The sequence below is a fragment of the Parasteatoda tepidariorum genome, chromosome 4, assembly GCF_043381705.1.
Source record: "Parasteatoda tepidariorum isolate YZ-2023 chromosome 4, CAS_Ptep_4.0, whole genome shotgun sequence".
NCBI classification, from domain to species: Eukaryota; Metazoa; Arthropoda; class Arachnida; order Araneae; family Theridiidae; genus Parasteatoda; species Parasteatoda tepidariorum.
Window position 1 is genome coordinate 41,162,415 of NC_092207.1, and position 15,272 is coordinate 41,177,686.

The window sequence follows — 15,272 nt, forward strand, 5'->3', positions numbered from 1 at the left end:
TTTACTGAGAAAAAGTCTTGCTTTAAAGTTTCTCAAACAGTTTCAGACGTCTAAAAGTTTTGAAAACGAGACAGAAAAACTTTATTTGCTAAAAGAAATGGGGAAAAAAAGTTTTAAAATCTTTCTTTTTATTTAATCCTTTAAATATTTATAATTACTTGTTTTTTTATTATTTCGATTCTTAAGAGTTTGGTTTAAAAATATTTTCAAGAATAAAATCGGATCTAATTACAAGTAATCGGACCATTATGCGGGTAACGGTAACTAGAGAACTGTTAAAATCAAAATATTTATTTGCATTTCATTAGAAATAAAACAAGTCTTCCCCTTTTTGTCCATACGTGGATGTATTATCAATTAATCAAATTGTCTCTTAATAAAATTGACAATTAACTGAATTCCGTTTATATTAAAACAATATATATATAGTATGCCCTAAATAAGGGCGGGTTGGGNGGTTATATATATATATATAAGTGCAGAATTCTTCATTAATGCTAATTCAGTATATAATGAGTAAGTATGCAATAAGTATACAAAATCAAAGAATAAATATAGTGAAGAAAATTTATTGTAAATGCACTGTTATATGATGGAAAGCATATATCATAAAAGTTTCATTCCTTATTGTTTTACAGTCAGCATTAAACAGCCGACCCAATGCTGAGTTTATCATTACCAGTGTTTAACACTGTAGCCTTGTAACTTTGAAACTAACTCAGAAGACAAACAAACATCTGGACTAAGGTGTTTATCAAAATTGCCTTCGTGGATGAATTTTTGATGGAACTAATAAGCATTGCCTTACATGGAGGGGAAAACCACGAAAATAGCACTCGGTAAAAATCCCACTCGGCATCGGCCTTGATCCTTATACAGTTGAGGATATTTTACCTAAGTAATATGGTCAGTATTCGTAATTCTTTTCCCGAAATTCTCTAAGAATTCTCTCATCAAATATCAATCTGCCACCACTGGGATTCTAATCTGAGTCACCTCATTGGGAGGAGAATGATCTATCCTCTGAGCCACCGTGATCTGCTCTTTCTTGGTTATAATATGTTCATTATCAAGAATTCATAAAAAAACAAACTGGAAAAAAATATCGCCTCATAATTCATATTACACATGCATGTTTTTTTCTAAATTGTAAGACGAACATAGACATAAAATCTGGAAATGAGATGAAAAAGTTCAGCTTTACACTTGAAACAAACTCATCAAGAAAATTGTGGCTCGGTACAAAAGCTGAGGTAAATTTAACACCAACATGATATCAGCTACTTTTCAAGTAGTTGAGAAATTTTGCGAAACTCCTCAGATAATTCTTTGGTTTTTGATGCATTAAAACACCAAGAATATTTTTTTTACCTCCGTTTGGTGTAGCGTACATTTTTGATGTTCAATTACACTAAAATTAAAACTAACAATTACATGAGATGCATATTAGAGTCAGTCACTTTACATTGCAATTAGGTAGTCTAGGTTACATTATGGCATAGAATTGTTAGTCATTACATCTTATAATTTTTATCATAATATTAGCATGTGTATTAAACATACACAAACACAACAGAGGGAATAAAGAAGAATTAAATTAAACAGAACAGGGAAGCGTAGTGAAATTAAATATTATAAAGTTATCTATTGCAAAAACACATATTTTTAATATAATTATTATTATATTTTATAATTAAATTATACTATATATCCTTGATACATTATTAAAAATATGCATGCATTTTATAACTGGAACTTTTGTTTCTGTAGATGTATAGCAGCGGAAGAAACAACCCAAAATTCACAGTACTAGATTTTAAGCAACCTATTGATGATATTCAAAGTATGCCAAAATTGAGGTTTTCGGATTCAAAAATATTTCAAGAATGGTGTGAACGTGAATGAGTTTGAGGTAAGCATTCTTAATTACCTGTGTTTAGATTTTATTACACCCTGCGAAAGATTAATGAATGTATAATTTGATGTTAATATAAAGTGGTCACACGATCTTTTGGGTTATTCTACACCAAATTTGAGAGCTATTAACCACTATTTTAACGGTGCATATTCTTGTAAAACTTGCTTACTATAGGCTGTTTTCTAGAAATAGTATAATTTCCGGTGCCGAATCAGGTCATTTATATAAATAAAGTAAATCAGTTATGACATTGATATTGAAATATGAAATAGTTTTAAACATTTAATCGAATTTTGGCTTATCATTTGTGTTTAGAATTATTTATTATTTGCGATTTTTTACTCCTTACAAAGAGTATATAAAGTTAGGTTTACTAATAAAATAAAAGATAAATGAGCTGAAGAAAATATTTTCTAAATACAATAGTATATAATGGAAAGCACTATTTTGTATCATAAACGTTATCTATCATAAACGTCTGTTTATTATTCGAAAACATCATAAAAAATCTTTCAAAAACAGTTTGTTAACTATAACGAATTTTAAAAATGTATACTAACTGGACATAAAAAAATACCACGTTGTAATTTGTGTTATACAAAAAATATAAGTCTGGAATGTAGAGCAAATAGGAATTATTTATTTTCAGCAAAATCGGAAGAATGCCAATAAAAAATTTAATTCTTGACACGAGCCTGGAATGAGATGGAATGATATATTTATTGAAAATAATCAAAATACAAAATAAAGAAAAAAAACCAAATCGAATAAAGGGAAAAGAAAGTTAGTCAAAAGAAAAGCATGATGGAGGACGGCAGAATAAGGTTAGAAAAACTTCGAAATATTTGCTTTGGATGTAGCTGAGAATATTTTGACCATTCCTTACCCCCCCACTCCTCACCACCCTGTCGAATATATTGTGCAGAAAGCGTCAATACCACTTTAGAAAGCAAAGCACATTTTTAGCAGACGATGCGAAGGAAAGAGCTATGTCGGGGGTGTAGGAGAGATGAAATTTCATTTTCGAACGCGAAAGCATACACACATTCGTTCTTAGAAAAATACAAATAACAAAAGTATATTCAGTGAAATCAATTGGATTTAACTTCGGCACTACTGTGAAAAGTAGGTCTACTTCTGCAGTAAGCCGTATACATTAGGGACAGAAGAAAAGATAGAGAGATAGCACTGTTCCATTTCGCCTGCAAACAGAGGGGAAATCTAATAGAGGGCTATAAGGTAAAATTGTGCCCTCCATTCAAGATAGAGGAAGTAGGTAAAGTATAGTTGAAAATTTAGCACAGAAGATACCCTCCGATTGAGTCAAAAACTGCACTTTTGAAACATAGATGATACATTTTATAAGGTTATAGACGGAAGTTTCTACTGAGTTTTATTTACCTTTGCGAACGGATATTATGATTGGATGATATTTCACGGGTCGTTTTTTAGAGTAATGTTTTGAAGCTTTGTGCTGTAAAGATGTTTATGCTTAAGATTTTTTATTCAGACAGTTTCTTATGCATTTTGTCCTAAAAAAGTTTTTATTTCATTCTGTAAGTAATGTGTTTGTTTAGTTTAAAAAAAAACAAAGCTCATTTTAGAAAACCGTTTCAAAGGATGCATCATTATAGTACTAAATTATATGACATTGAAGAATTTTGCTGTTAGATCAGTTGGTAAATTTATCTACTTGATATTACTGATTTGATACAAAAAATCACAGTCGGACTACTTTCGACTTATATTTCACTAACAGTTCAGTTTAGTTTCGCAGATTTTTTTAATTAAAATAAATGGGGTTCACATTGAAATTGATATCTTATTTTTTATCACAAAAATAACTAGAAAGTTTTTTTAGGCATTAAAATTGCTATTGTAACCTAAAATAATTGTAGAATCTCAGAAAAATCAGTACAACGTTAAACCCTAACATCTGTACTATAAACCATGGTAAAATTGAAGGTTGATGCAACCTTATTAAAGATCTAAATTGAACCATATTTTAATTGATATATGTTTACACGTGATACAATGTACTTTGTTCGAGTGACGAAATTTTAATATATCTTTTAAATTTCGTTTAATGCAATAGAAAACATTACGCATCAGGATTCTTTACTCTCAAAATGATGCAACATTTTAAAATTATGGACCAATCAACATCAGCTTGAAAACAGCTGAGAGTTTCAAATTATTGATGGATTTTTCTTACCTTTCGGGTCTCTCGCCATATCTCTAGAGCAATTTCCGTTAATAAAAAAACACTCTCATCAGCACTTGAAAAGTAATATTAAGTTTTATTAAATTTAAATTAATCATTTCTATGTTTCAAATTTTTAATTTTATAAAAATGATTTTATTAAAATAATTATATAAAAATAATTATATGAAAATAATTATATAAAAATAATTACATGAAAATAATTATTTGAAATAATTATACAAAATTAGCAATTTACTTGAATCATTATTAAATACAAATTTTTTAATGCTTAAAATATGTAATTCTAATAGCTAAGTTTTAATATTTCAAAAAGTATTTTATTCCTTTTTATAAAATGTCATACTTTTAGATTATTATTTTTTTCAAAATTCTTTCAAAGCTATGGTATTTTTTAGTTTATTTCGTGTTGACAGGTGCAAAAGAAAACATCTGTGATAGAAAGGAAGTTATGTTTTGCACCAAAAGGAACCTCACCAATAAACCTCAATTTCAACCTCATTTATATCTCATAAAATCAACCTCATATAAACCTCACCAATCTTTTAGATGAAATCGAGTGACATTATTACCACCTCAATTATACTTATTTGCTTGAAGTGTCCTAAATTTGAAACCTGAGCAGTAAGATTTTTATTACTGTATTTGAATTTGAGAGTTATTTAACTTTTAGCTGCAAAATCAGCAATTAAATATTTAGGTAACTATCTAGATATTTTAACTTCATTTATGCCTCATAAAATCAACATCATATAAAACTCATCAATGCTTTTATTTGAAATCAAGTGAAATTATTCCCAATTTTGCTTGAAGTGTCATAAATTTAAAGCCTAATTATCAACAACAGTGCGATTTTTTTCTATATTTGAATTTGAGAGCATTAATTTTTGCTGTAAAATAAACAAATGAGCCTTAATATAAGTTACGTTATAGCTATAAGAATAAATATTTTTTTTATAATCCCCACTTACACATAAGGAACGATTTAGGGAAATAAAGTTGTATGAAATAAATCATCAAAGCACTGTTCTGTTAATATTGCGTGACAGACTATAACGGAACAAGAGCAGTTTATTTCCAAAATTATTCCCTTTTGAATTTATACTTGTAAAAACAAATTCGTCACTTATTTTGTTCTTGTGTCTTTTATTTTAAACGACATAATTATAGGGGTTGGGTAAATGCTGTGTTTTTCAAAAATCATTATGCAAATGGTAATGAATGCATATTTAATATCATAAAAGTTTATTGAGATGACGTGACGTGCAGCTAATTTGGATAATGTAAAAATTGGGGAAATATTCTCGGCAAAGGGATTGAGATTAAAGATACAGCAGATCGAAATTTAAAACTATAATTCAAATTTGTATCGAGGCTAAGTTAAGAGTTAATTTAATAATGTTAGATGTTTCATTTATGATATGCCTGTTTAAAAAAAGGAATAAAATTGTCAATAGGTCTGCTTAAACGTTGAGTTTAAATATTTTCTATTACAAATGGAAAAAAAAGATAGATATATCATCTGATTTAAATGATAAATGGAATCAATCCGGCAAACACAGAAATATAACAAAGAAAAGAAGCCTAAAATTACATAAAAATATATAAATTGGCCGGTAGAATATAAAGATTCTAAAAGTGAAACTCAGGGTACAATGAAACTATATTTTATGAAAGTTTCTTCTCATATTTAATTTGACTAATGATAAGAAGGTATTTACAATTTTAATTTCGTTTCTAAACAAACACATATGGTGTAAGACTACACGAAAGAAAACATCTAGTTTTTCATATACCTTTGTTTATACACAATTCTAATTTTTTACAAACTAATCAAAAGCTGCAAGATTTACTTCAGTTAAACAATTTATATAAATTAATTATTACACATTATAGATATTCATGAAGTTGCCCATATTTATCTCATATTAAATTTTACGTATTTTCAGTATTATTGCTTTGTAAACTCTTTATCATGTGCACAAACACGTTGGCTTTTAAGAAAAAAAACCTCTATTGTAACAGAAAAAAGCATATTATTTTTTTTCTTTTAAAACTGTACTATACTTTTTTATATAAATACTATATGGATAAATACTATATTTCATATCTTCAGTAATAATTTTTACTTTTATGTAGTAAATTTTGGTGAAGTTACATTTATGAAAATTTTAACATACATATTTCTCCTTGTGGTTATAATAAACTGAGTTGCATTATAATATCAGTTAAAACAAAAAAGCTTTAATTTAAAAAATAACTTATTGGCTTTATTTATTGAAATGGCATAGAAGTCCATACCATAGAATTACCGTAGAATTAAAACACCGTAGAATTAAACCTAAAAGTTTATTGAATACATAAAATAAATATCTAAAAAAAAAAGACGTAAACAAATAGAATGATTTATTTTTGGAAACAAAATATTTTTTACCATTCCGTTTTTGCACTTTTAGAGAGAAATAAACAAACACGGAATAGAAATACGCATATTGCCCCTTACTACATCGCACATTGCCCTTTACTACATCGCACATTGCCCCCTACCCTTACGATACTTATTACTTTACAACTTTACAACCTACATTGAAATCACTGGTAGACACATGGCCAATAGAATGTCTTACTGATGCTAGACTAGTTAGGATAGATTTTTCTTGTTTAATGAATGACGTTCTGGTTAAACTAAAGTAAACGAAATCAAATGTTGTCTGTTGAAATATTTAAAATCAGACTTATTTAAAAATGATAAAACATATGGGAATAAATTAAAATGTATGAATAGTAAATAAATGATACGAGTTCTTAAGACACATACTTTTCAAAATTTAATGCCGAGTAAAAGCAGACTTTATTTAATTACTATTTTTTTACAAACCTAACGATAATATATTAAGCCATCAATATATTATCGTTAGGGTTTGTAAAGACGATAATATTTTTTTCTGGGAGATAATCATTCATCAGAAGTAATTCTGTTTTACCGTTATGAAGGTAATTCATGAACTAAATATAATTTTTACAAAAGCTCATTCATATAAAATACCTTTTTTGTGATGCTCATCAGTTTCCATGGAGAAAAAAAAAGAGAGTGCTTAGCTGACCTGCTGTCTTTTCGACAAGAGACCATAACTGGAAATATGGTCTCATAATATACACGAAAATAAATGTTCTTTTATTATCTGTGAACCAGTTGTCTCTTACTCGGACAGCATAACCGTTATGAGGTAATGACGTAATTAACCAGAATGTACACCGTCAAAGCGAAACTGATGGCGCCGTCCCACGAAAGCGCTAAGGCCATCCAGAGAAAATGACAGAATCTATAACTCCTTGCGCCATTTTGGAAGTTTTCTGTAATGGCGTACCTAGAAATCCACCATCAGTTTTTATTTTTAGAGCTATTTCCTGCTTATCATATCTTGATGGGAGCTAATTTAAAAGCTCTGAGGAATGAGGATTTCTTTTCAAACGCGCAAGTGGAGAAGTCTGAATAGAATAAACGAGATGTACTAACAAATTCGAACGGGTTTAAACTCTAAGAGTGTCTAGGTCCATTTAAAATCGAAGTACGAGTGGATTACAGATGTTTTCCTATATACGTTTTTGGATTTATAAAGAAACATCAAATGATTCTCAAATTCATAACTTTTTTCAGTTTTACTCGAAGTTTTTAAGCTGTTTCCGACGCTTAAATCCCTTCTTAATATGTACTAAAAAATCTTGCTGTTTTTTTTTTCTATGCAATTTAATAATTTTTAATAAAAAATAGCAAAAATGCAAATATAAAAGAGATTTACAAAATTATTTTGGGTTTCATAACTTAATATCATATTATTAATACATTTTTTATTATTTTAAGTTGCATAACAAATGGTTATCACCCATTGCCTTCATCAACAATATAAAACGTTTATAACTACAGAAACTATTACTTTTACGAAATACTGTAAGGAACTAACTATTACTTTTTGATAAATTTTGTTTTGTATTGAATTGTCAACAAGGGATTCCATATTTTGAGTTAAAATATCATATTACTTCATATTGCGTAAAATTGATTTTCTCAATATAAAATTGAATTTGAGTTTTAAGCTCTGAAATAATAACAATAAACGCCCTCAGACTTTAAATGAAAGTGTTTTGCTAGCAAATTGAAAAATTAATTTGATTTTTAAAAAAAAATACTTCCTCTATCACGTCAATGGAAATCCGTTTGATTATTTTCTTATTTGCTCAAAAATATTTCGCAGCAGTAGCTTATTTTATTTGTATTTTAATACTAAGATTTGAATAGTGCTCAACGATATACAATGAGCAGCATTTAATGACGTTCTTAAAAAGTATAGTTTAAATCAGTTTCAAAAAGATCATTAATGCGTAATTTTATTTTATTACACACACGTGGTTTTGTGCCTGATCTTTTAAAAATATTTCTTAATTGTTTTTTTTTTCTGATGGCTTGTCTGCTATTTCAGAAATTTTGGAATGTTAGAAATACACTTCCTCTCTGATATCAAAAATATTATATCATTTAAACATAGTCAATCACAGTTATGTATAAAAATTGTAAACATTTGCACGAGTTTTACTTAACCCTTTGCTTACGGTACAATATGCTGTACCATTACATGTGGTATACATGTTGTACCAGCCGTAAGCAAAAGGTTAACTATATTGATAAAATTGGCTCTATTTTTCTATATAATTTTCGTTTATTTACAATTAGGTTTCCTATAAGCCATACAAATAAGTACACTCACCAATGCTGCTCTTACGTATCTTCTCATTTCATCGCCAATAACTTCCATGATATCATAAGATGTAATAGATGGGGGCTCATTCTTTCTTGCCAACAAAGCCAATCGGGAATTATGGGGCATAGAAAAATTAAGCCTAACGAAAGATGCTTCTGGATGGCTAAAAAATGTATTCCATGACTCCTGGGGTTGAAGAGTCCTAGAATCTTCATTACCAGGTGGTAATTCTTCATATTCTGATATATCGCGGGGAACAACTGTACAGATAGGTTGTGGCAATGTAATCCGTCCAACATCTAAAAATAAATGTTTATTATATCATGTATATTAGTAAATACATAATAAAAAATTCTATGTAAAGTGAAAAAAGTTGGATTTACTTGTGGATATCTAGTGCCTTCTAATTCAATTAAGGGTGAATTTCTAGTTTAATAATTTACGATTTTTTTTTCTTTGCAACAACGGCGGGTATTTAACCTTGCGATGCAATTTTATATGAAAATGGAATTGCCATTGAAAATAGTTGCCATAACCAGGATAGCTTTCTGATTTCTTTTATGGTTTATTTCTTGTTCTTGTTATATTTTTTACAACTTGTGATATGCGTAAATAATCGGGGGTGGTGTGTTTCTATCTAGGTAACGTTAAACAAAGGATTTTTTCCATAATTGAAAGTTTAGCAAAGAAAAGCGAATTTGGTTGGTGCAACAGTAATGGTCTAACTAAGTACTTTGGTTAACTTAAAGTTTCATATATAAATATGTAAGTAGAACACAAAAGGTAAGTATTACACAAAAATTACAAATATTTGTTTTTCTATTCAAAAAAGCAATAAAAAATAAGGACACAATGAATGTCTTTTGTGTGTTTGAGATTTGGCATTACCATTAGATTTGACATTCCATCAATACTCTGAGCATCGCCTAGAGTCAGACATCCTTAAAACAGGACTAGACATTACTACCTTGTAGGACAACTGCTCGAATTTCGATTTGCAGATTCTTCAATTTGTCCATTGTTTAATGCCAACAGTATATTCGAAAAACATTCGGACATTAGATTTCAGACACAACGCAGTGCTATTATAAATTATAATTCTTTTATGTGTTTAGTTCGTATTGTGCTGTTCGAAATCGATTGATAGTGGTCATGATGAGTAATACAAAAACAAACCAGCATATTAATCTACCAATATAAATATTTTATATGAAAGAAATATAACATTTCAGGATTTAACACATCTATTATTGAATAAATGTGTTTTAGGAATTGCAGTTTATAATCTAAAAACATCCATATTCCCAAACACATACTTAATCCAGAGCTTTAAGAATAATCTAAATAAAAGTGCAAATTTGAATACACAAAAATGTTGTTTTTAAAAAGGTAGAAGTTAAAATAGGGGAAAAGGAAGGAGAAATTTGATTATTAGCGTCTATTGTAAGAAATAATAGGAATATTTTCTTCGAAATAATTATAAATTTTTATTCAGAACGATATTACAAAAATTACTTACAATAACAATGTTTTTAGCCAAAGACATTTTCAAGAAATACTGGAAATTAGGTAAATCAATATTGAGTTTAATTTAAATAAACATTTCTTTCATGATTCATTGAATATCTAATTTCGTCATTTGTCCTAATCTGGTGTTTGCAATGCGGATTTAAAAACAAGTTTAATTAGTACTTATTTATAAAAAAAATATTTTAGATGCATTTTATTCGAAAAGCGATATTTTGAAAAAGTTATACAATTAGTTATTTACTTGAAAATGAATAACATACTAAAAATTAAAAAAAGATTTATAATGCTTTATAAATGCGTTTCAGCATGTTTATTAATTTAAAAATTATTTTGACTTCGTAAAATAAATTTTTTGGATGTATTAAGTCAAACTTAAGTCTAACAAAGTGTGCACATATTTAAGTGCATAATTTTTTGTTGTTTGACAGTTAAATTTATATTCTTAAAATAATTTACCTAGGATATAATCACTGAATGCAATTAAAATAATATGTTTTTATTTTTGTATAAAAGAAAGGAATTCAGAATCAAATGCACAGAATTTGCAGAATGGGCATCAAAATAAATGTATGGATATATAATAAAATGAATATATTTTATGAAAGTTTGCTCCATTATTATTGTAATCTGTATTGTAATCTTTGTACTTATTGTTAGTTGAATTAAAGTTTATAAACAGAATCCCATATTCTTTAACATAATTATTTTACGTTGAAATGAACTACTTTAATTCATATAATTTAAATTTTACCCAAATGCAATTAAAAAAAATTGGTTGCCTTTACCATTTTGCACTCCAGTCTTCGTTTCTTTTAAGGAAAAAGAAAGAATTTAGTTTTGCATACTTTCCCCATCAAAGTGTAACAGATATAAACTTTTTTATGCAATAAATTTGAATGGCGACAAAGAAACCTGGCAACGCATCTAGAGGAGAAAATAAACTACATAAAAATCTATGTCAATATCCCTGAAATTGCGTTCGACGCAATCAGCTTTCTGATTCATTGCGATTCTTTACAAACAAAATTAACGAATTCGCTTACACCTATGCCATCAACGCATATGCACCAAATCTTTAGAATGCTCCCTCCTCTCTCTATTTTAAGAAAAATTATTTCTATCGACAGCTAGAAGATTGCTTAAGACTAGCTTAATGAGTCGAGTGTAGTAGGGGATGATTTTGGGCAAAGTATTTTCCCATGCAGAGTTGGAGATTAATGGTATTATAGTCTCAATTTCAAGGGTAATCCCGATGCTTGCTTGCAAGCATTGTTATTTTGTCAGGCGCTTATATTCTTTCTCTTAGCACATCTTGTCACTTTTCTTCGGACAGTGTAAAGTATTAGATAGTGAGATTAGCATGCCCTTCTAAAATTCGGTTGTTGTCTAGTATGGGAAATTAAAGAACTTTTTTTTTTTGTTGAAAACGTTAGAAGTTTTATGTTGTGAGTAATACAACGCTAGTAAAATCAATAAAATATGAACTTTTAAACACTTCTGCCTAAAGAAGTACTTAATTTTTTTAAACAAAATGTTTCGGTTGTCTCTGAGGAATTTTTCTACAAAGTCCATCTCTCTATTAGTTGCAATAGTTCGAATCTTATTTGCCTTTTATAAATGTTTTTTTTTCTTTCTTCTTTTTTTTCAAAAAAATGTATTATAAAAAATATTAAGGAACGCAAATATTTTATAAATGATCTAATATTTAGCAAAATACTTGGTAAAAAATATTACAAGCTAATTCGTGAGTTTTATTTCGATAAAAACATGCTTGTTAATGTTCAAAATTGATGTAATATTTGTACATAAGTATGTAAGTATAAGACTACATGAATTTTGGATTCAAAAACTGTTTGGTACTAATAAATTCCATGCAATGTATATTACTAATCAGTATTAATGAACTCCGAACAGTGCGTATAGTTGTTTTAATTCAATATTGGATCCTTTTGTCAATGCATGCAAAATTTGAAAAGTATTCTTATTAAGTTTAAAATTGTTTCCGTAATAAGTGTTAGCAATCTACATTCTATCTAGGAACTAAAATATAGTTTTTTTTACCTCTGAAACATGTTTAGGCTTTTTTATCTAGTAAGCGATTTTTCTGATTTCCTTAAAAATATTTTATAATCTAGGAAAATTTTTTTGACTAAATAACTTTACCTTCAAAAGATTATACCATATTTTCAGATCTTTAACCAACTTTTTTAAGACTTATCGTTCTGTGATCTTTTTGATTTTGCTCTTTTTAAATTTGCTGTCAGTATTTTAGCGCATTCAATTACAGTGTACTATGCTACTGTAATTTCTCAGGAAACTGTTGTAATTCCGTATTCTTAGCTCAATTAATTATGTTACCCTTTAAATTAATTTCTTTCTGTCTAAAATTTAATTTTAGTCATTTGTTTTTTGATAGATTTTCAAAATAAGTAATTAAAATAAACATACGTAACTATATACTTTAGAATACACTTTGTGAAAGATATAAACTTATATGTAGAAAAATCCATTCTCTTTGTGATGTTTACATACTGTAATAATACTTAATAAAAAAATTAATAGTATTATTTATTTTTATACAATATTTATCAACAACTTGCATATTTTTTTAGAAAACACAACTGTTTAAAAAACGAATTTATCTTGAGTTTTTATTTTTAATATAATTTTTCTTTCAGTTTTGATTTAAAAATAGAGATTTCAGGAACTTAAGTGCTTCTGAGAAAGTAAAAAAAAATAATAACGAATGAAAGAGTATTGAAATTCAAAGGTATTTAGAATTTAAAACATCAATTTATTTTGAAAGTTTTTATTATTTTTTTCAAATTTAAGAAGTTTTTGCGATAAGCGAAAAGTAAATTGCCATACTCGTTGAAGATATGTTTGACACAAAAGGTAAGGACTCCAAAATGAAAAAAAAAAGTTAAACGTAAGTAAATATTTACCTGAATTGTGAATGCAAAACTTAAAAATAAGATTTGTCATAGGTATTTCTTAAAAGCTTAGCAATTGAAGATTTTTCAGTAAAGCATATTTAAAAAAATAAAACCTTTTGTGAGCTTCATATGTAATGAAAAACCTCGTTCTATCTCATTTTTAATTCATGAATTCTGTTAAAGTTATAAGCACTCGGTAGGTTTTTATTTACGGAAATAAATTTGTTTCTGCATATTTAATTTCTCACGAAATGAAATATTTTTAAAATTGTACAAAAATAGCTGAAAACAATTCTGATCTAGTGACACAATTTTAATATCAAAAATAATGAATATATTTCGCAATAAATATAATATTTCACAAAAATGCGTACTTTCGTTTCTTATTTTTTTCTAGCAAACTAGCAAACTTGCTTTTAATAAATCAAATAAAAGAATTTTTTATTAAAAATAATGCATTATTATTATATAAATAGTAACGTGTACTTTTATAACATGCAAAACACATAAATTAATTTTAATTATTTCATGAAAAAATGATGCATTTCTCTAAAACTAAATATATTTTTTATGCTCAAAAAACTAGTAAATTTTTGATTTTCTTTTCTTCCTTTTATTGAAATAACAAACACCATTTTGGAAGAAATCAGTTAAATCATGATTTATGTAGAATTAAATATATAATTGCATGCTGCTTAAATTGGTGAATCAGTCTCCTAAAACAAATTAGGTGCAATAGTTATAAGAATTAATTGATTTCCAAATGCCATTTATTTTCTACTACACATTTAAATGTGTTTTAAGAAAGTACCTTTTTTTTAAAATTAACTTAGTGACACTGTAATGTCTAGGATTCATTAATCCATATAAATGCGTAAGCCAAGCCTGACAGCACTTAGGGCCCTGCTGCCTATTCTTTAAACCACAATAAACGTACATATTAGCTTAAAAAAAAACAAAAAAAAAAACAACTTTCCTTTGAAGTTGATGCACGAAGAATTCTGGTAAAATTACCTTACTGTACTGCAAAGGAATTTCTGATTTTCTGATTTAAAAAAAAAAACGATAGCTTTGATTAATATGGTTGCCAAATTTTGGCACATATTATAAAACTATATTTTATTATTAATTTCACCAAAATCAACGTCAAAGTGATGAGATAAAAATTATCGAGATTTCTGGTGTTCCCTCAGAGAAAGAAACAAGGTAAATTTTACCATATTCTGGTAGTTTTGACCATATATTTTCAGAGTTGGTAATCACAGTTTCTTTATGAAACTAAGCTTTAAACGCTCAATATCTATTGGAGTATTTATTTAGCATTCATTCAGCTCTTCACTCCCTTAGAAAAATGTATTTATCTCGGCTTCTGGAAAGTTGACAGTGCTATTTCAAGTACTACGTTGTGTCCTGCACAGTACTATTTAAATATTACAGTGCCACTCATATTGAAAAAGAAATAATTTAACGTTACTAATCTAGATGAGTATTTATAGAGGATAATTGTAACTCTTACTTCTCACTAACTCTGACACTATGAACATTTTTCAAACAATTTATTATTCTTGATTTTAAAATTGTTTACGTAGTATATGGTAGAAGTAAATTAGTTTACCTAAAATATTGTTAAATAGGATCCGAGGCTCGATTCCTGACGGTGAGTGCTCTGTCCATTTTGATACTCTTTTATGATAAATGTTGAATAAACAGTTAAAAGTACTGATAAACTGTTTACTGATAACTTTTGGTCTTAAATATATAGGTAGGACTTTTCATTTTACATTGTACTGTATTCACTATTAAAACAAATTTTTTTTGGAAAATTGCAGAACTAAATTTTTTATTTTCAAAACTCTCGTGATATAAATTAAATGTAATTTTTAAAGTTCAATTATGTATAAGTTTAA

The 15,272-nt window shown here is 27.7% G+C and overlaps 1 protein-coding gene across 2 annotated transcripts in view; it reads right to left on the reverse strand.

Annotated features, from left to right (window-relative positions):
- The window catches only part of LOC107438670 (teneurin-m), a 468,170-nt gene that overhangs the window by 175,210 nt on the left and 277,688 nt on the right, over positions 1-15,272 (reverse strand). For both annotated transcript variants that reach the window (XM_043039103.2, XM_071179700.1), the window contains one exon: positions 8,906-9,198. In XM_043039103.2, the coding sequence (XP_042895037.2) occupies positions 8,906-9,198 (293 nt within the window). The remainder of the gene's footprint in view (positions 1-8,905; positions 9,199-15,272) is intronic.